The sequence below is a fragment of the Thalia democratica genome, chromosome 8 (genome assembly GCF_965202585.1).
Source record: "Thalia democratica chromosome 8, ktThaDemo2.hap1.1, whole genome shotgun sequence".
Lineage (NCBI taxonomy): Eukaryota > Metazoa > Chordata > Thaliacea > Salpida > Salpidae > Thalia > Thalia democratica.
The window spans coordinates 15,140,407-15,159,815 of NC_139172.1; the positions used below are offsets into that span (position 1 = coordinate 15,140,407).

General features: G+C 24.5%; 1 protein-coding gene across 1 annotated transcript; it reads left to right on the forward strand.

Moving 5' to 3' along the window:
* Positions 1-2,797: 2,797 nt before the first annotated feature.
* Positions 2,798-12,541, forward strand: LOC145842787 (protein DD3-3-like). Its single transcript, XM_082950269.1, has 13 exons — positions 2,798-2,976; positions 3,374-3,451; positions 4,362-4,518; positions 4,701-4,883; positions 5,809-5,998; positions 6,191-6,374; positions 6,795-6,935; positions 7,975-8,096; positions 8,910-9,100; positions 9,404-9,574; positions 10,908-11,042; positions 11,347-11,440; positions 11,914-12,541. Exons 1-13 carry the CDS (start codon positions 2,827-2,829, stop codon positions 12,107-12,109), a joined length of 1,992 nt encoding a protein of 663 aa, XP_082806395.1. The 5' UTR covers positions 2,798-2,826; the 3' UTR covers positions 12,110-12,541.
* Positions 12,542-19,409: the final 6,868 nt, after the last annotated feature.

Below are 19,409 nucleotides of genomic sequence, written 5' to 3' on the forward strand. Positions count from 1 at the left end.
CAACGGAGAAACACAAAAGTTTTAAACTTTTTGAAATGACACTTTTATTTATTTTATGGTATATAACTGAAAATGTTATGAAATTTAGTTTAGGCAGTTAAATTGCAAGACGTGTACTTAATAACTTCGAGTTTCTTAAATGTAATTTTTGTCATGATAAACTTGTTAAAGTCTCTTAAGAAGAGTAAAAGTTTAATAGAGTCTATAAAAATTAATTAATCCAAAACGTATAACACTGCTTTATTCTAATTAGTTGAAATTAACTCATATTTTATAAAAGTCTGCGAATTTATTCCTAATAAAGATAGATAAATATTTGACAACTTAGTTATTGGTAACCTAATGGTTAACAATTTAAAGTAAGTTAAGATTTACCTTCGTTTTCTTTATCATTTTTAATGGTTTCGCTTTTTTTTTGAATCTGTACGCGTACACTTCAGGCTTTATTATATTAGTTTTTCATATCACTCCAACAAAATGTAGATGCAAAGGCGCTGTAAATACGAGCAACATCTAAGGATTAAATAGAATATACAAAAGATAACAAACTTATGGCTAGATGACAACTATGGTTAAGACAACCGATATGTTTTGAGGTGTGAAGTACCTAACTTTTCCTATGTAGGTTAAAATGACGGTGCTTGAGAATCAATTAACTTATAAACAATTTATGTAATGTTTAACTTTATTTATTTTACAAATAAATTATTATACAAGTTTAAAATAAATATATCTATACTTAAGCTTAGTGCAAATTAAAAACTAACAAAACTTTCATAAACAAAAACTGCTACAGTAAACTTTTTTACAGCAAATGAACTCTATCCAAAAATGCTAAGCAATGTTATGATGATTTTATTTGATTATTTTTAAACATGTTTTTTAATGTAAATTTTTTTTAATATATAGTTTTCAAAACCACTTGGTAGTTTTAAACTGGGCATTTGAAAAATACCTTTCACTACCTAAAATTGTTTTTGCTGTAAGGCTTTATTTAAAAAAACTTGCATTCAAATAAATTAAACTTGCTTGTAAATAAAAATAATTTGAAAAATATCAACAAACCTAATAAAAAAATTTAAACTGAACTGGTAAAGTCAAAAAGTTAGTAGTACTTTTAAAGCCCGTACTTTATATTTCATAAAAACGGTTACTTCCTTGTATACGACACAATTGTAATCTAAAATGACGTTCAAAATGCGCACAAGCTTAGCTCGTGATATACTAAAACGAAGAAAAAGGGAGAAAAAATGCTTTCGGCAATAAAAGAAACTTACAATAGCTGGTGCATATCATTTCTTATTGTTAAGTTTTTTTTCGGAGCATCTAACTTTATTTTTTAATGATTAATAAATCTAAATATATCTATATTTTTAATATGATTTGCTAAATAGTACGTAGAACTTAGTCAGGGATTCTAGATTGCGCATTTCCTATACGTTTAAATGAGCTTTTTTTAATTACTATTTATACTAGTTAAACAATTTCATTTCAACATGAGAGTGTATTTATATAAGAAGCAAAACTAAACTTAAATTGATAGTCATCTAGTTGTTTTAAACATTAACTTATTTTCAACGATAAAAAGTTTGCTGTAAGGTTGTTTTTTGTAGTTACTGAACACCGAAGCCTTATAATTAAACAACAGCCTAAATAAAGGTTTTGCGACAGGGATACTTTTGTAATAAAAATAACATTTGAATATTAAGTTTCAATTCGAACGTTTACATGTTGTTAATTTAAATACTACAGAAAAAGTTATGTCAGAAAAAAACTTATTCATTTAGTATTTAGTATTTTTGAGATATTTTACTAACAGACTATTATTTAAAGTGCATAAATATTTTATGTATTTTTTTTTCGTTTTAAGCATTTGATAAGTATAAAGTTAGTAATTTTTTTTAATTTTCAATTTTCTAAAGATATATTTTTATTGCACGAACAAATCTACAATGTACTACTTTACTTTTATTTAGTTTATTCTTTTGTAATAAGAATTTATTTAGTAAATATTAAGCACTGACGAGCTCTTTGAGCAAAAAGCAGTTTGCTAAATAAACTATTGAGTAAAATTAATTTTTTTTTTTTACTTGTGATAAATATCAATCAGAGTTATCAATGAATAAAATAAATTATTTAAAGAATATCGAAAGACTTAGATAAATTTCGGAATTGAAGTCACGTAACTATAATTTTTTCATCAATTAATTATTAGGAAATTAATACATCAAAGAAACTAAAGCTCTAAGATTTATAATATATACTACAACTGGCTCATTTAATAACAAAAGTTCATTACATTATACTTAAGTAAATATTTTTAAACTTTTGTTTTTTTTTAGTTCTAAGTGTAATACCGAACTTTAAAAAATTTTAGTTATCAGACTTTGAAAGATTTAATAAACATAATAACACATGTTCACAAGTTTTAAAGGTTTTGATCGATTGGCCTGAAGGTTATACATGTCGATTTTTTAGATAATTGTAGAAAACTAACTAGTAAATTGAAAAACAGTTATATTTGTATTGCATCTTTAATTTTCATCAAGTAACGAGCTTTTTTTTTTAATTAAATTATTTTATGAACTTGTCGAAAAAATATTAAATTTAAGTTCAATTCGTAAGAGTTTTTTTTTTTTAATTAAAACTCAAAACTAAGGAAAAATGCAAGTTTTACTCCTTTTTAAAAAACTAACGCTTTAAATTTAAACTTCAAACAATAATCAGTTTTTAAATCAAATTTTTTAGTTATACCTCTCATATATACTTAAGTCGCCTAATATCTTATTCTAGTATATTTATAAGACCAGAGTACAAAAAGTTTAAATGAAAACCGTAGTAACACTAACAGTAATTGTTAGTTTATGCTTTATTGTAAAAGCTGATGTCTACATGCATAACCCAAGAGGTAGCAACAATCGACTTAATGAAAAATCGGCTACCAGAGCAAATAACAATCGGGTTTTTGATTCTCAGGTTGGTTGAAATATCTTAATCTACTTTAATTTTCTTAGTCGGAAAGTAGAGCAATTTTGAATTTATTTTTCCTAATAAAGTTGTAGTTTTGTTAAAGAAATTTCATTTCGTTTAAACAACTTTTAGCTAATGTAGTGTTTAGTCATAAAAATAGTTGTCGAAAAAGACCGAAAAAACTCTAAAAACAATAAAATAATACGGAACAAACATTAAGGCAAAAAATAAGCTGGATTATGGCAAAAATGGTAAAAGTAATTGTTTTTATAGTAATGCATCGTGTTTGTAAACCTTTACTTATTTATTCGAGCTGCTTGTAAATTATAACAGTAGTAAGAAAAATTTAAATAGTATTGTTTTTTATCGAACATTATTAATCAACATATTATAACTTAAACAGAACAATAATAGAGGAGGTTACAATGTTGGAGATGCAACAAGTCAAGCTGCTACCAATGAAAACCAACAATACAGAATGGTAGGATCTTATAAAAAGTTAATAAATTAAGTTTAACAATTAAAAAGAACAAAAAATATTTTCTAACAGTTATATCTTCTATAGCTTAAGTAAAAGTGTAAGGTAGTATGATTCATAAAAATGTAGAGGAAGTTACGCTTTTAAAACGAATACTGGGTGATTCAAACTTATTATTAAGTCTTTTTTATTTTTGTATTGATGAGTTTAAAATATTTAAACGCTCTGAAAATAACTATACTTACAAACTTTATTTAACCTCACAAGTTTATCAAAATCGTAAAACTTTTATACACTTAATATAAATATTTATCTAAAAAATTTTAATTATTTATCATGAACTTAAAGTTATAAAAGTTTAAAACAATAATGTATTATTTTTATACACAAAAAACTTGAAACTTTTTTTCAAAGGCTATTGAGACTTTTATACTTGCATTTTGTCCAAATACTATTGCTTATTAAACGACAAATAAGACACTTGAAATATTTGATCCTAGGACCAGATGTACAAAAAAACCTTTCGGTTATTGAGTCGCTTACTACGGATACCTTTTAACGTCTTGAAATAAAATTCTATAGAAAGCAAAAATGTTTTAAAACATTTTTAGTAAAGATAATACTTATAATATCTGCACAAATATAATTTTTATACTAGTGTAAACACTACAAATAAATGAACAAAATACAATAATGATTCTGTATGTTAAAACTATGTACCAAATATTTTTATAAACAAGAATGAAGGTTATTGATATTTTTTTAAGTAAAGAAAAAATTCTACATAAAACTTTAAGTTAGTTTTACATAAAAAGTGATGTGGTTGAAAATTGTTTATTAACTGAAATAATTATATTTTGTTGAGAGCACAAAAATTTTGTTACATTTTATTACAAAATATATTTTATTATAGAGATACTTTGAAAGTGGATTGGTTGGAGACTCAGAGTTAGAAATTCAATGGACTCAGCAACATGGTTGTGGTAATGATGAATCAAATTCTCCGCTTAAAATGAACTGCAATATGGTTATACAGTACATGTGCCAACCAAATCAGGGAGAAAGAGCTCGTTAGTCTAAGAAAATCTTTTAATAATAATGTACAATTATCTAAACTATATTTCTTTAAATATAAAATAAACATAACCTTGAATTGAATTACAAATATACTAGTTTTAGTTCTTTGAAATCTATTTAAAATCAAGTCATACTTAAGTTAGCTTAAAACGAACTATGTATTCAACAAAACCAGCTGATGACTCTATCACAATCCGGAACGGTCAGCAAACACAGTCACAGAATCATAACGCGGCAGGAGCGAATGAAAACGAGCAGCAAGCCAACCAGAGAAAAAACAACAACGTGCAAGCTACAAGGGCTTTGCAAGAAAGCTGGGAGTGGTATGATGCTTGTTACAGAAGGCAAGCTAACGAAGGTTGTTTTTAATTTTTAGAGTAGTTGTAATAAATCTTTACTTAGAACTTTAAAACTCAGTAATAGTTTTTGTTAAAGTTACGTACGGGGATAATGTTTAGTCGTGAAGATGCCATTTTAGTTTTAATATTAATAATCTATTTTTTCTACTATATTTAAGAATTTTTTTGTTATTTTTACTAATAAAAAGTAATCAAAACATTCCAGTCTGCTTCAAACCTTCAAAAGTTTCATGACATCATAAGAAAAAAAATATTTTATGTATGTAGAAATCAGGTCGTATGACTTTATGTTTATAAGTTGTTTAGTAACCGAAAATAAGAAAGTTTAAATAACTTTTAGAATATCATATATACAGTTAGTCTATTCTTTAGAATAACAAGTGCTACTAATAAACAAATATCTTTTAAAATTTTTGATTGAACCATTTAATTCATTGATTTTAACAAAAATTGTTATTGTTAGTGTTTATTGTTTAAGTTTAAAGGCTTAACTAAACTCAATTACAAAGTCTTACACAAGTATAAAATTACTGAAATGAACCAAATCTATAGCCAAGTTTCCATTTTAAAATTAAGTTTAATACAGGAATTTTCATTATGTAATGAGTAATCAATCAAAATACTAAGCTTAAAATTAAACTTAAACTAATTTTTGAATTAAAATAACTAAACTTGAAATTAAAGAAAAAACATTTTAGTTTATATTTGAACAAAAGTATGTTTATCTAGAGAGATCTAGAAGGCAACATAGAGTGATATAAGGTGGAACTAAATAGGTAAAGAATTATAGAAACAAAAACTTGTTTTTAAGACGCATAAAATAAAATTACAATTTAGCTCAGATATTTACGTTTCCACCCTTTGAACGGTAAAGACCGATTATTAACCCAATTACAAAGTATAAAGTTGATTAATTTATTGTAGGACTTTTTACCGCTGATCAGAAATTGAAAAAGAATGCAAGAGGTGTCGTTGCTGCTCGTACTACTAGGCAGAATCCGAATGGTGGAAGATCTGGTTACGAATGTCCTGAGGAAAGAGATTATTATCCATACTGGCATCCAAGTCCGTGGATTGATGCAGCTGTACTAGCTAGTAACAGTACTATGTGCGAGTTAGTTGATAAAATTTATTCTAAAACTGTCATTTAATTTTTCAATACAAAACATTTAAAAAAGAACTTTGATTTAAGCATTCAAAAAAATTATCTCTCGTAATATTTTGCTTATAAAAGCGACAAATTTGTTATGATTTACTTTGATACAAAAAAAAAGACAACAAATAACAAAAGACATGTTTATTCAAGCTACTATACGGAAAATAGCTTCAATCGTCGACCGTACGGTGAATGTATTACTAAGTGGGAATCAGGAAACAGAAAGCACTGGTCGGAGTCAAACAACGCAGAGGATTGTGAGGATGAAGGAGGTGATTGGGTTGAGTTCGAGCAAGCACTCGAGTATGCGCCGCGACTAAGAAATAAGCAACAGGTGCGGTGTTGAAAAGTTTTTGATAATTGTTAAAATAATTACTCTATGACTATTAGTTTGTCAGCATTATCCAAAATAAAACTTTTACAATAAATTATTATTCTTGTAGCAATTTTAAATCGTATTTGCAAAAGTTTATTTCTAAAAGTTTAATAATTTTTGTTTTTTTGCCAAGTAGTTATAAATTAATCTATTTGAAGCTTTTATAAATAAAAGTTAAATTATTTTTTTAGTTTTTATTTGTTTTTTACGTTAATAAAGTATTCTAAGACATAAAAACATTGTTTTAATAATATAAGAGTCAATTAATAATGCTTCATGAAGACCATTAAGTAAGATTTTATATCAAAATACAAAACAAAAATACCGTGTGTTTTAGTAGATTTTTATCAATATTTCAAAATAAAGATAAATTATTAGTGTGAAGCAGAGAATAGCGAAATCACAAAAGCTCGAGGACTCGTTTATAAATGGGGAGTAGCGTACGTTCCTTCAGACATCGTAGAAAAAAAAGACATTGAAGAAAAGTGCTTTGTACAAGCACCCCCTGTTGAATGTATCGTTAGTTTACATTTTATAAGTATTTTTATTTGTAGTTTTTATTTTTTAAATAAAACTTTAAATAATTAACTAATAATGATTTTTTTATACATTAAGTGATACTAAAATTAAGTTGTTTTTTTAACACTTGTTTTTTCATTTAGTTTCATAGATTTTTTGATAAACACTTATGGTTTAAACTAAGACAATTTCATAAGTTAATAGTCATAACTATACTATTACAGAAGTATATAAAGTCAAAAGCATTGTTAGTATTGTAATTTGCTATGTAAAAATATTATAAAGAGTTAGCTAAGTATTTTTTGTACAATTAACAATTAGCAAGCTTTATTTTCGTGTTAGATAAGTCAATGAAAATAAAATAAGAGCTTTGACCAGAGCAGACTTAAAATACGTATAACTAAAATTTAAGCTTTTGTTTAGTTAAAGTTTTAGTTCATGTATAAACTAATTACTAGATTACTATTAATAGACTCGATAAACTCATAAAACAAATTTTTTATGGGTTTTATTATATTATTATAAATTAACAGTTCTTTGTTTAATTCGTCTTAAAATATATTTAGCTAGCTTTTTATTTTTAATTTTTCCATAATTAACCCATAAAATCAACTTAACTTATTTTAAGTACAGTTTATTAAAGATTTAAGGAAATTAGTTGTATTTTATTTTCGCAGTTAGCATAAACATAACAATTTTTCACTCTACATATTAAGATATAAGAGATCATCATTTGTTAAAATAAATCTTTTCTAAATAGATTCTATTTGAATAAGATTTATTTAACAACTGGTGATCTCTTGTATACTAATATGAGAATGAAACATTGTTATGTTTATGTTAACTGCGAAAATAAAATACAACTAATTTCCTTAAATCTACTTAAGTTGAGAACTTTAAATTGTTTAATTTAAAGCAAACTACAATATCATACTTTAAGTACGTGAAAATGGTATTGACTATTACATTTAAAAAATAAAAATTTATCAAGCGTTTAGAAAAATAAAATTTCGCTTAATTTAATTAACACTTTACACAGGTAACAGATTTTGGCAGGGTAAACCATCTTGGAGATGGTCCAGATGGTGAAAGATCAGGTTACAAATGGAAGTTACCATATTTTCCAAGTGGAGAAGAACAAAGATGCGTAACAAGGCTTAGGTTTAAATTAGTTTAATTTGAAAAGTTTTTAGTACTAAAAGTTAATAATTAGTATAAATACGTATAAAATATACTTCATAAAAACAATTATTTAAATTACTTTGACAAATTTTTGAAAAACGTTATAAATAGCTGAGCACTCATGACTTGCTTACGCAACAATTTTTTATAGTTGCTCCTGTACTGCTTTAAATTATTATTTCGCTTTAATTAACACTAATTACTATTTATTACTAGATTGTTATGTTTAGTCAAGTAAAAACAAATAGTCGATGATTTAAAAATGCAATAAAAAACATCTTTAGTTTTTTTAAACAAACTGACTAAGGTACGTTTTAAATTTAACAATAATAACTTATTAAAAGTTATTTATAGTTTCTTGACAAGTTAGTTAAAAATTTGTTAATGATGGCTGTTCATTATTATCCTAACAGCTAAAAAATAGCTTAGTTCGTAATCAATATATACGTTAATTATCTAAACTACTATACAGCCATATAACAACTATGATAAGTTAATAGAATACAAAAAAAAAGTAATATGAATGTTATATAAAAGTTGTAGCAGAAAATTATTCTTTAAAACTAAACTTTCATTGTTTCAAATAAATCTAATTAATCTATTATATCCTTTTTTTATCTTATAGCTACTAGAGATAAATAAGTAGCAAATAAGTATATAATAAATAAGTACATAACTTTGTTGTTTATAAAGTATAAGCTTGGTCAAAAAAGAATTATTGAAATTATTTTTTTTTGTTGTAATTTTTCGAAAAATAGTAAGTAGTTAAGTTTCCTGTTATTTTGTTTTTAGGTACAACATATCGACAGATGATTTCGATCCATGGAAAACAGATGCTTCAGATAATGAAATAATTGAAAACAATCCTGAAGTTGACGTTGGATCAAACACTCCTGATCTTCAACTTGCTATCAACACTGTACAGTTTGGTAGAACATTTGAGGACCGAAGTCATGTTTTTGAAATCGCCCCTAGACCATCAAGTAAAAAACAATAAGAACTTTTGAAGAGTGTAAATTAAAACATTACTAAGATATACTTATAGCACCGTATTTACAATGATAATTGTAAAATTAAAACGGTTAAATCTAAAAAAAAAACAGCAATTTAATATTCTAACATACAAGTACATATAATGTGTTTTATTTTAAATAAAATGAGTGTTTTTATTGGTAAAACAATTTTTTTAGCATTCTTTTTATTAACTTCTTACTGATTTAAAAAATTATAAAACTTATTTGAAAGTTGACATACAAAAATTTAGTAAAAATATTGACAAAAAACAGACTTACCTCAAGAAGCAGTAATAAAAAACTTGAACGTTCGAGGAAAGCGAGGAAATATAGTTCAAACATTTCCTGCAACAGAATACGACTTTGTACCAAATACGTTGAATGTAAAGAGTAATGAAGACTTAGTGCACATACAATGGACGGGCTCTAACACTCATAACAATGGTTCGTATCTTGTTTTTTATTAAATAAATTATTTGCTTATTTATCAGTTAAGCAAAAGTACTATCACTAAGCATTAAGTACTTAGTATTAAACGCTTACACTCATAAACTCATCTTGTAAATTTATTAATTATAAGGTACTATGAGTAAAAAATCGAAATCTATAATTTATCATTTTCAACAATAAAAAAATTTAGTAACAAAACATAACATTAGAGATAATAAAATAACGCTTATTATTTAATTAATCTGCGAGTTTAGATACCTAAATTATTAATTAAAAACTAAATCTGCTTTATGTTTAAAAATATTTTGAAAAACTTTTAATGAAAGACATACAAGTTTTTTTTGCACTTTAAAAAACTTTTAAATTGTGTAATAACAAAAAAATTAATACTAACCAACTTCTAAAGTTTCAAGGTTAAGCTCAAAATAACTTCTTTTTTCAATCTAGTAACTTTGACATCCAGTTTAAATATAAATGTTCAAATTAATATAGCTTTTTAAAAATCTAACAACGACCAAGTTTTATTAATATATGATAGTCTTTAATGTTGTTTGATTATGAAAATGTATGTTTAAATATATATATAAAGAATGTAATAAAGATAAAGTTTGTTTCTTTTTACATAGAAGTTGGTTTTTTTTGTTCACGATTTTTTTTTTGTTTTTACATTTATTAGAAGTATAAATGTAAACTGGCATACTATTGTATCTTAATATATTTATAACTAGTTATAGCAGTTAACAGTTTTTAAAAAAACAAAATTTACGAAAGTTTATATGAAAGCAAATAGCTATAAAAAACATGCTTTATAAATCTCTTAAAAAGATATAACAGTTAGTTAGGCTTTTGCACAATGCTGAGTAAATATTGAGGTGGTGTTTCTAAAAAATGCGCAAATGAATCAAAGCTGAAAAACTTATAACTCCGTTAAAATGTTTTATTTACAATTACTCACAAAGTATACTTAGGTAAGAATAAACTTATTTTACCCTCACTTTAGTGTTTTTTGGATAAAACTTTTAAGCAAAGTTTATTACAGAAAATATAAAAATAAATCATAATATTTAATTAATGTTTACCTAAAACTTTAAACTACTTTAAAAAAAATCCTTATTTTTAAAAGTTTTTATCGCATATAAAGTTAAGACATTTCTTTTCAACAATGCTTAATCTAACGCTGTAACAGTGAATAAATTCATCTTAGTATTAGACATTTTCTAAAAAATAATAGTAGTCTTAAATATAAATAAACCCTTTTACTTTCGATCAGTAGACATGCGCAAATATGTAATTAAAAATAGAATTAGGTATAAATTTTACTTTTCAGGAGCTCCAAAAGGAGACGGTCAACAGGGAGATGACGGTCAGGGCAAAGGAGGTACCGACAGAAACAATTTCGTTCAAATGCCGGGAAGAGAAGACAACTTTCCATCCTCTGTGGAAGTAATGACCATGACAAAAAGTTTGTGCAACCATATACAACACATACAATGTATAAACAATAATAAAATAAAGAGTTAAAAATTGTTTGTTTAAAACATAAAAAGATTTTTGGTAATTAGAGTTAGACTAAAAAAAAATCATAAAATATTTATTTAAGCACCGATTACAGTTTATACATAAAATCATATAAAAACATAATCTTTAAAAGTTTATCGTGCAATCAAATGTTAATTTAAAATGAAATCGACAGTTTTAGTTGCTTTAAAGCTGTAGTTATGTTTACCCTTTCTTACTATTGACAACAAAAACATAAATATTTGTAGATATGAACGTTATGTGGAATAGTGCTGGCGGTAGAAGATCAAATTATGATTGGAAAGACGTAGCAGTTCAACTGGCTTCTTCCGGATATTACAAGTTTTTAAATTAATCATATTTTTAAACGTTCTAATTTTTATTAGAAAGTTATATAGTAAATGTTTAGTTGTGCTAAAAAACCTTTAAAAAATCATTAAGTACTAAAATGAAATATTTACTATTAAAAATGTAGAGATTAAAATAAAGAAATAAATAGTCGCTAAAATTAAAGTTTTTTTTTGTACTATGATGTCTATAGAATTTTTTTGTGCTTTGTTTGTTTTAAAACAAACTTTTTTTTTAATCCGTTTCAAAAATACTTTTATAATCATAAGATGATAATATTATTTTCTCTTTTTAATAAAAATAATTAAGTTTTTAGTAACAAAGACATTTGTTTATATCTTGTAAATTTTACTAAGTACTTATTATGATTCAACTAAAAAAGTTAGTCCACTATACCTATCAATAAGAATAGAATAAAAGCACCATTTATAAACAGAACTACCGTTTAATTATTAATATCTTCTAAGATGCTTGGATTCAGATACTTGTGGTGATGAGTCTGTTGAAGACAAGGAACAGGTGGATCAAAACCTCAATGAAGCATCTCCATCATACGCTGGAATTCTGACTTCATTCAAAGAAAAAGCTGTTCATCATTACGCCTGCACAAGAAATAACAACTTTAGTAACCGCAGCCAGAAAGGAACAATTATTGTTGAGTAAACTTTATAAAAATATCAGTGAGGATATTTTAAATTAATTCTGTTACGTTTTACAAAAACTTTATATGCTTTTCTTATAAATAAAAAACATTTTTTTATTTTGTAATTTACTATGTATTTACTGACATGTTCTATTAAATATCTCACCTATGCAAACTACTTTTTACTACGTACATTTACTAGTGATTTTTTTAATAAAAATTTAGATCTTTATAACCTAATTCTGTTATATAAAAAAATTATATTTAAACAATTAGTTGTAATAGAAATTCAATTAAAGTTCATTCGACTAATACCTTTTTATAAATTTGTGTCATTAGTTTTACAAACTTTAAATTGATCTAAATATAGAGCTTACTTTAATCAATTAAATTTTCACTGTTTTACAAATAGCTGCTAATCTTGTTTTTTTTTCATTTATAATAAATAGTTAAAGCTGCAACTAAGTTAGTGTTTATAGTAGTTTAATAAAAATAATTTAGTATTACTCTATTAACTCTCTTATCAAAATAAATCTTTTTTAAATACTGGTAAGTTTTACTACTAACTCGTTCATTTTTGAACGACTGTATATAAATAATTTATTCGTTAATACTCTAGAGCTAGACATTGTAAGAAAATTGCCAGAAAAGTATCTATTCTGCTCAACTAAAATAGAAACTTGACAGAAAGGAAAGTTATACTAATAAACTGTTTTCTGAAAAACTTTATTCTAGTTTAGTTCTTTAACATAACTACTTTTATCCACATAGTAACATTTGAAAATTGAAAAGTTCGTTTTAATACTTATACTTTAATAAAGGTTAAGCTTGTATCATTGGAGCACAGATAACTCTATTTTCTGTTTTTAGTAAAATAATTTTCTACTGATGATACTGAAAAATCCTTTACGAAAATTATTTTACTGTTAGAAGGACTAAAAATTTAACTTTTAGAAGGATTAAAAATAAAATTAATTAACATAGGATTTTTGTTGTCATTGAAAAAGGCTAATAACAAAATGTTAATACAGTAACCTCTCGCATCTTTACGTAATCATGACGTTACGCACTCTCGTTTAGTTACGCATTTTAGAATTCTAAAAAATTCAAACAATGAAAATTTTAGTTTTCTTTAGTATTGCACAAATTAGGTTTATTGTATGTTTTTAATGTAAAATATGTTCAAATACTAACTCACCTCTCTAAATCTTTATACTTTGTAAACTTATGTTCCTTGACTCATTGATAGACATTTAGTTATACCTTAGTATTTCAGAAATTTTGTTAGCAATAAGATATTAAATTAAAATTCTGGAAGAAATATGACTGTGTTAAATAATGAAAATATATTAAAATAATGAGAGTTTGGAACACAAATAAATAATACGTTACTCTTGCCCTATATATGAATAAACATTTAAAAAAGAAATCTAATGAAACATCCTAGCAAAAAGTAGCAGTGATACTTAACATAAATCACGATTGTTTCTTTTTACTAAACATATAACTAATTTTCATTTAACGTTTTTTTTTAGTTTAAGTTCTTCTGTAACACTTGCCTTGCACAGCAATTTGTTAAGTAGAATAGAATATAATTTACTTATTATTAAAATTAGTAAAAAAAATTTTACAATTATTATTATTTTATATGAAATTAAATCTTTTATTTTTATATGTATAATTTTATCTTTTGTTTTCATATTTATAAGTTAAGTAAACAAATTGTTAAAAGTGGAAAAATCCTCAGTCTTAATATCAAAAAACCCATTATAGTAAGTATTTTTGATACCTCTCGTATCTTTACGATCTCTCGTATCTTTACGCACTTTTTCTGTGGACACAATGTGCGTAAATTAGCGAGAGGTTACTGTACTTTTAAAAAGTTACTCAAGCTTCATTGAATATTTTTTGCATAGTTCATCATTAGCACCTAATATTAAAAAAATAATGCAACTAGGGTAAGTTTCAATAAAGATTGTTTAGTAAAGCCATACAAAAACATTTATCGAAATTTTTTTTAATTAAGTGAATTAAATCATAAAACTATATTATTTTCATCTATGAATACAGTCAAAGTTACATGTTATTGAAAACAACAAAAATTAAAAGTAACATCCTCACAAAATTTACATAATCTCAATGTCTGGAGTTGTAATTTTATAATTAATTAAATAATTTTCTTTATCCTCTTCCGTAATTAATTTGAAACTATTTTAAGTACTATATTTAAGTATATGATATTTTTTTGAAATAAACAAAAATTTATTATTATTATTTCAATTAGTAGTTGTAAAGTTAGTAAACAGAACCTAAAACTTATTAGGATTTTGTTAAGAAGTTTTCAATGTTATACATCACAGTTTACAGATAATTTTTTTTCTCTTACTTTACTATCTTTATACAACTACGAAGTTTGAAAAAAAAACATTATTCTTACATATTTTTTTTACTAAACAAAGCTTTTAAAATCACGTTAAAGTTAGCTAAAAGTTAAAGTTGTTTTTACAACTATTTTAGTTTTATATTTTTACTAGAAAAAAACAGTTTAAACATCTAAAAAGTTAAAAATATTAAAGAGCCTATACTTCGTTAATTCTGACATTAAATTTTATATAATTTTTACGTCTTATAAATAAATTTTTACCAAAGTTTCTAAATATTTAAAACTAGTACAACAAAGCTAACTTGGAAAAATCATTTATAAAACAAGTTTTGTATTTTTTTAGAAAAAGTTTTATAAGACAAAAGCCATAACCATTTAATTTGACATTTTTAATTGTTAGCCATGCTAAAAGATTAGTTTTGACTTAGTTAAATATTCATATAAAGGGTTGAAAATCAATGAATTTGTTTTAATATAAGTTCTAAAACTTATCAAACCTGTACACAGTATGTGTTTAATATTTTATGCATATAAGATTACTAAGTAAAAACTTTTTGATGCAAAGCTACGGTTGTTATGACTTAGTTTTATTAACAGCATACAAACTTATTATAACTTTTATAGAAAAATAGTTATTTAAATATGAATAATAAACCTGTTATCAAAATATTTACAATGCTAATAATAGATTTTGAATAGTCAACTTCAATGCGTTTAACTTAGGAACATTGCTTCAAAGATTAGTGTTTTCAAACTATCTTTTACTTAGCTTTTTAAAGTTACTTCAAACTTAGAAATTAAAAAAACTTAGAAACTTATAGTGCTTATATAAAATCAGGAATCAGAGCAATTTTATTTTTAAATTTAACTACATTGTCTACTTTTTTGTTGGAAAAAACTTATAAAAAACTACATTAATAAAAATCTTATCCTAATAAGATAAAAAACGAGTACTTTAACAATAAGCTTGTAAAAGCAAGTTTTAGCCTGTTTAAGTATATAAAAACTAAAGTGTAAACGATATACACAATCTTGGTCAAGTATATTATCATTTTTTTAGCTAGTAATTATTTTATTCAAGAATAAAGAATATATATATATATTTTTCTTTATACAAACTTTAGTAATAAATATTAGAGTTAAGAATAAACTAAGGAGTTATAGATTTAACAAAAAAAAAACAAAAAAAAAACATTAAACTTAGTTAAAAGTAAACAAGTTTTATAATTAAATAAATTACTTTTGACTTTTGAAGAAGTTTAAAAAATTAAGTTCTTTATAAAATGTCAATATGAATTATAAAGGAGTCTTCATTTTATGCCAACATTGTTAGATTGTCTATTAAGCTGTCCACAAGCTTATTTACCCGTTTTTACTTATTGATCCTTTTTATATTTTATAGTTTTAGACTTCAACTTCTCAGTGTATCTTTATCTAATTACTTTTTTTGAAAGACAAATTTTTTTTTTTTCTTTTTTGGATAATTTTAAATATTTTAGTTTCCTTTTAGCTTAAAGTTTGACATCTATTTTTAAAAATAATTTGTACTTTTTTGTTTATACTTAAATACAAAACTGAATATCAAGTATTAATTTAGCTTTTCTTTCTTATTAAACTTAAGTTGTGATAAAGTTAACTTTAAATCCGGGGTCGGCAGCCTTTTATAAGTCGCGGGCCGCATTCTTTACAAAAAAGTCTTCCGCTGGCCGCGGTTGTTTTAAATTGATGCTGTAATGAGTATTATACAAACTGTTTCAAACAAAAAAATGTGATAAAATGAGCAAGAAATGAGTATTAATAAAACTTGTCACTAAATTAAAAGTTTAAATGTAAGTTTTTACTGCGAAAAAATATAGTCTTATCATTTTAAAAAGGTCTGTTTTTAGTATGAAAGTAGCTCGCGGGCCGCAGATTTTGACCTTAAGACGCATTTGGCCCGCAGCTTGCCAACTTCAGCCTTAATCGAAGATTTTTAACTAGCCATCTAAGCTATCAATATATCAAAAGAGCTTTTGAACTAAAATAATTAAATTTCTAAGTAGCTTACTTAAACAAACGTTAAGCTACTAAATAAATAGGAAATATTTTCGTCACGGCTCCGTGTGACCTAAATTAAAGACAAATGTATAACATTAAATTATGACTAATACAAAAAAAAAAATCACACTTTTATTAAAGACAATTGCTAGTATTGGTATATTAATCACCGTATTGATTTCTTAATTTTCGAAGTTAGCATTAAAATTGATTGTAAAAGGTATGTTAAATTAGAAGGCTTTAGGAATCTATTTCTTACTCCTCTTTTTGTATCTTTACTTTTAAAGATGCTAAACTGTCTTCTAAATGCAGCTTTTTACATACGATTTCTATGTTTAAAAAGCTTTGTAAAATGTGTCTATCTTTATAGACTAAAAGTTTGTGTGTGCAAAAAAAAAGTTTTTTCTTCTTAGTTTACTAAAATATAATTGACGAATGTTAAACTTTAGCAAAATAAACATAATTATTACGAGTGAGAAGTTAGCTTGAATAATTATTTTTTAATGTCGAAACTTTGGATCTAATTATTTTCCTTATCTTAGTAGCTAATTAAAAACTTTTTTTTTTATTCTAGAGAACAGTCATTTGTCTTAAAACTAAAAAAATAACATTTGGATTGGGGTTTTGTTTTTTGAGTGGGGCCCCTTCGAAAAAATTGGGTTTTTTTTATTTTATTTTTTGAGTTTGAGTGAAAAAAAAATTAATAATATGTAATTTTTTTTAAACCTTCTTAATAATATGTGTTTAAACGGCTATAATTTTTTTTTTACTAAATGTTAATATTTTGTACAATTTTGCCTAAATTGTTTTTTTTTGAATTTTATGAATTATGAACTCAAACTCATAAAATAAGAAAATTTATAAAAAACCTAATTAAGGCCAAATTTTACTAAATATTGACAATTAGTAAAAAAAAAATATAGCCGGTTATACACATATTATTAAGAAGGTTTAAAAAAAAATTAATTATTTTATTAAAAAAAAAAAAAATAAACATTTTTTTCTAAGGGGCCCCACTCAAAAAACGAGACCCCAATCCAAAAGATATTTTTTTTTAGTTTTTAGACAAAGGACCGTTCTCTAGAACAAAAAAGGTTTTTAATTAGCTACTAAGATAAAGAAAATAATTATATCCAAAGTTTGGATATTTAAAAAAATTATTCAAGCTAACTTCATACTCGAATAATTATTAACATATTTTGTACTGAAAATCTGTGTTCGAACAACTTGTTAAAGAAATAATATTTAGATTTCAACAAAAAGCTATACAAGTTTGAACTTCTTATTTGTTAATGTAATCGACTCAGTGCACACACTGATGAAAATGATTATAGATAGGAGTTGAAAATATCGTTGTTCTTTTATCCAGTATCAAAAGGAACGTAAAATGTTTATCAAGAAGTGATATTATTTTTTAAACTTATAACAAATTGTAAACTTTATGATAGTTTTAACTAAGTCAATAATTTTTTTTTTCTATAATACTGTAAATGTTGAAGAAAAAAAAACGAAATCACCTTTACAGTTGTTATATATAATTAATTTTTACTTATTAAATAGTATAAACTTAAATTTAATTACTCAATATTAATCTACTTAAACAATGCTTTTGACATCGTTTTTTGTATTTTAAAATCTAACTTTTTTACGACCTACTGGCTTAATTTTTAATAGAGCTTCTAAAAAAATCTTTATACCTTAATAAATTATCTGTCGCTTTAAATCTTTATTGTCAAAATGATAACTAACACAGAGCTACTAAGAACCTTATATAAATTTTATTTAGGCAAATTTAAAGTAATAATTATTAGATAAAAATACAGTAGACTACCGCTTAAGTACGCACTTTTTTTGGTACGCACCCCGCCTTTTAAGTAATCACTTATCCAAAAGGCAATTTTTTTTTTATTTTATGTAGATTTTTTATAATTTTTTTTATTTATTTATATCAAATGATTTGTTAAAATAGTATTCTAAGTGGCCTGAGATTGTGACAGTCCTGTTATTAAATGTTAATAAACTAAATACTTATGTACTGGTTGCAGAAAAGTGAATAGAATAATGATATTTGAGCTGTAATGCTATAAAATAAATAAATCTAGATGACAAAGTTCAAAAAAAACCTACAAATACAACATAGTTAAGTCATAATTTAATTCAAGTGTACACACATTGATGTTTTAATGTTTGGTAAACACAATGTAGTTTGGTACTTTCCCTCTAACAAAACAAAATATGAAGAATATGGCTTAATATTATTTTTTATATCATTGACTGACATGACATTGACTTTCTATATTAAATGTATATATTATGTAATTATGTAGAAACTTTTTATAGAAAAAATTAATCATTTTAAAATCTATAATAAATTATGTATTAAGAATTATGAATGTTATTTAAAATAAAAAGACTTGTTTATTTGGCTTAACTATTTGGTGGCTAGTTGTAAGAAAGAAAACAAACAACTAAATTTCATATTATACTATGTCGTCAAAAAGTACGCACTACCCGTGCTAAGTACGCACTTTTTGGTCGGGTTCAATTTGCGTACTTAAGCGGTAGTCTACTGTATAACTATATTTTTTTAAACTACTTTTTACATGAAAATATCAATAAAATTTTCAGTTTACACATGCTAGTTTATGAAAGTTAATGAAGTCAGCTGAAAATAGTGATTAATTGATTACATGTTTTGCTAAATAAGGGGCAATTTGAGAATATATTTCAGATTTAAATACATTTTTATACTGTTTCATGAAAAGCTATCTGACACATTTTAGACATTAAGTGAGCTAGCTAATTCGATTCAATTTTCGTTCTTTTTTTAAGTAGTTATCTAAAGTAGAGAATTTTGAGATTTTAAAATAAACTTTATAAAATAACACATCTTAAACAAA

Coding starts and splice junctions, on each gene's coding strand:
- LOC145842787 (XM_082950269.1), top strand. CDS start 2,827: ATGAAAACCGTAGTAACACTAACAGTAATTGTTAGTTTATGCTTTATT. Junction 3,452..4,361: donor AAAACCAACAATACAGAATG/GTAGGATCTTAT, acceptor ATTTTATTATAG/AGATACTTTGAAAGTGGATT. Junction 8,097..8,909: donor AGATGCGTAACAAGGCTTAG/GTTTAAATTAGT, acceptor TTTTGTTTTTAG/GTACAACATATCGACAGATG.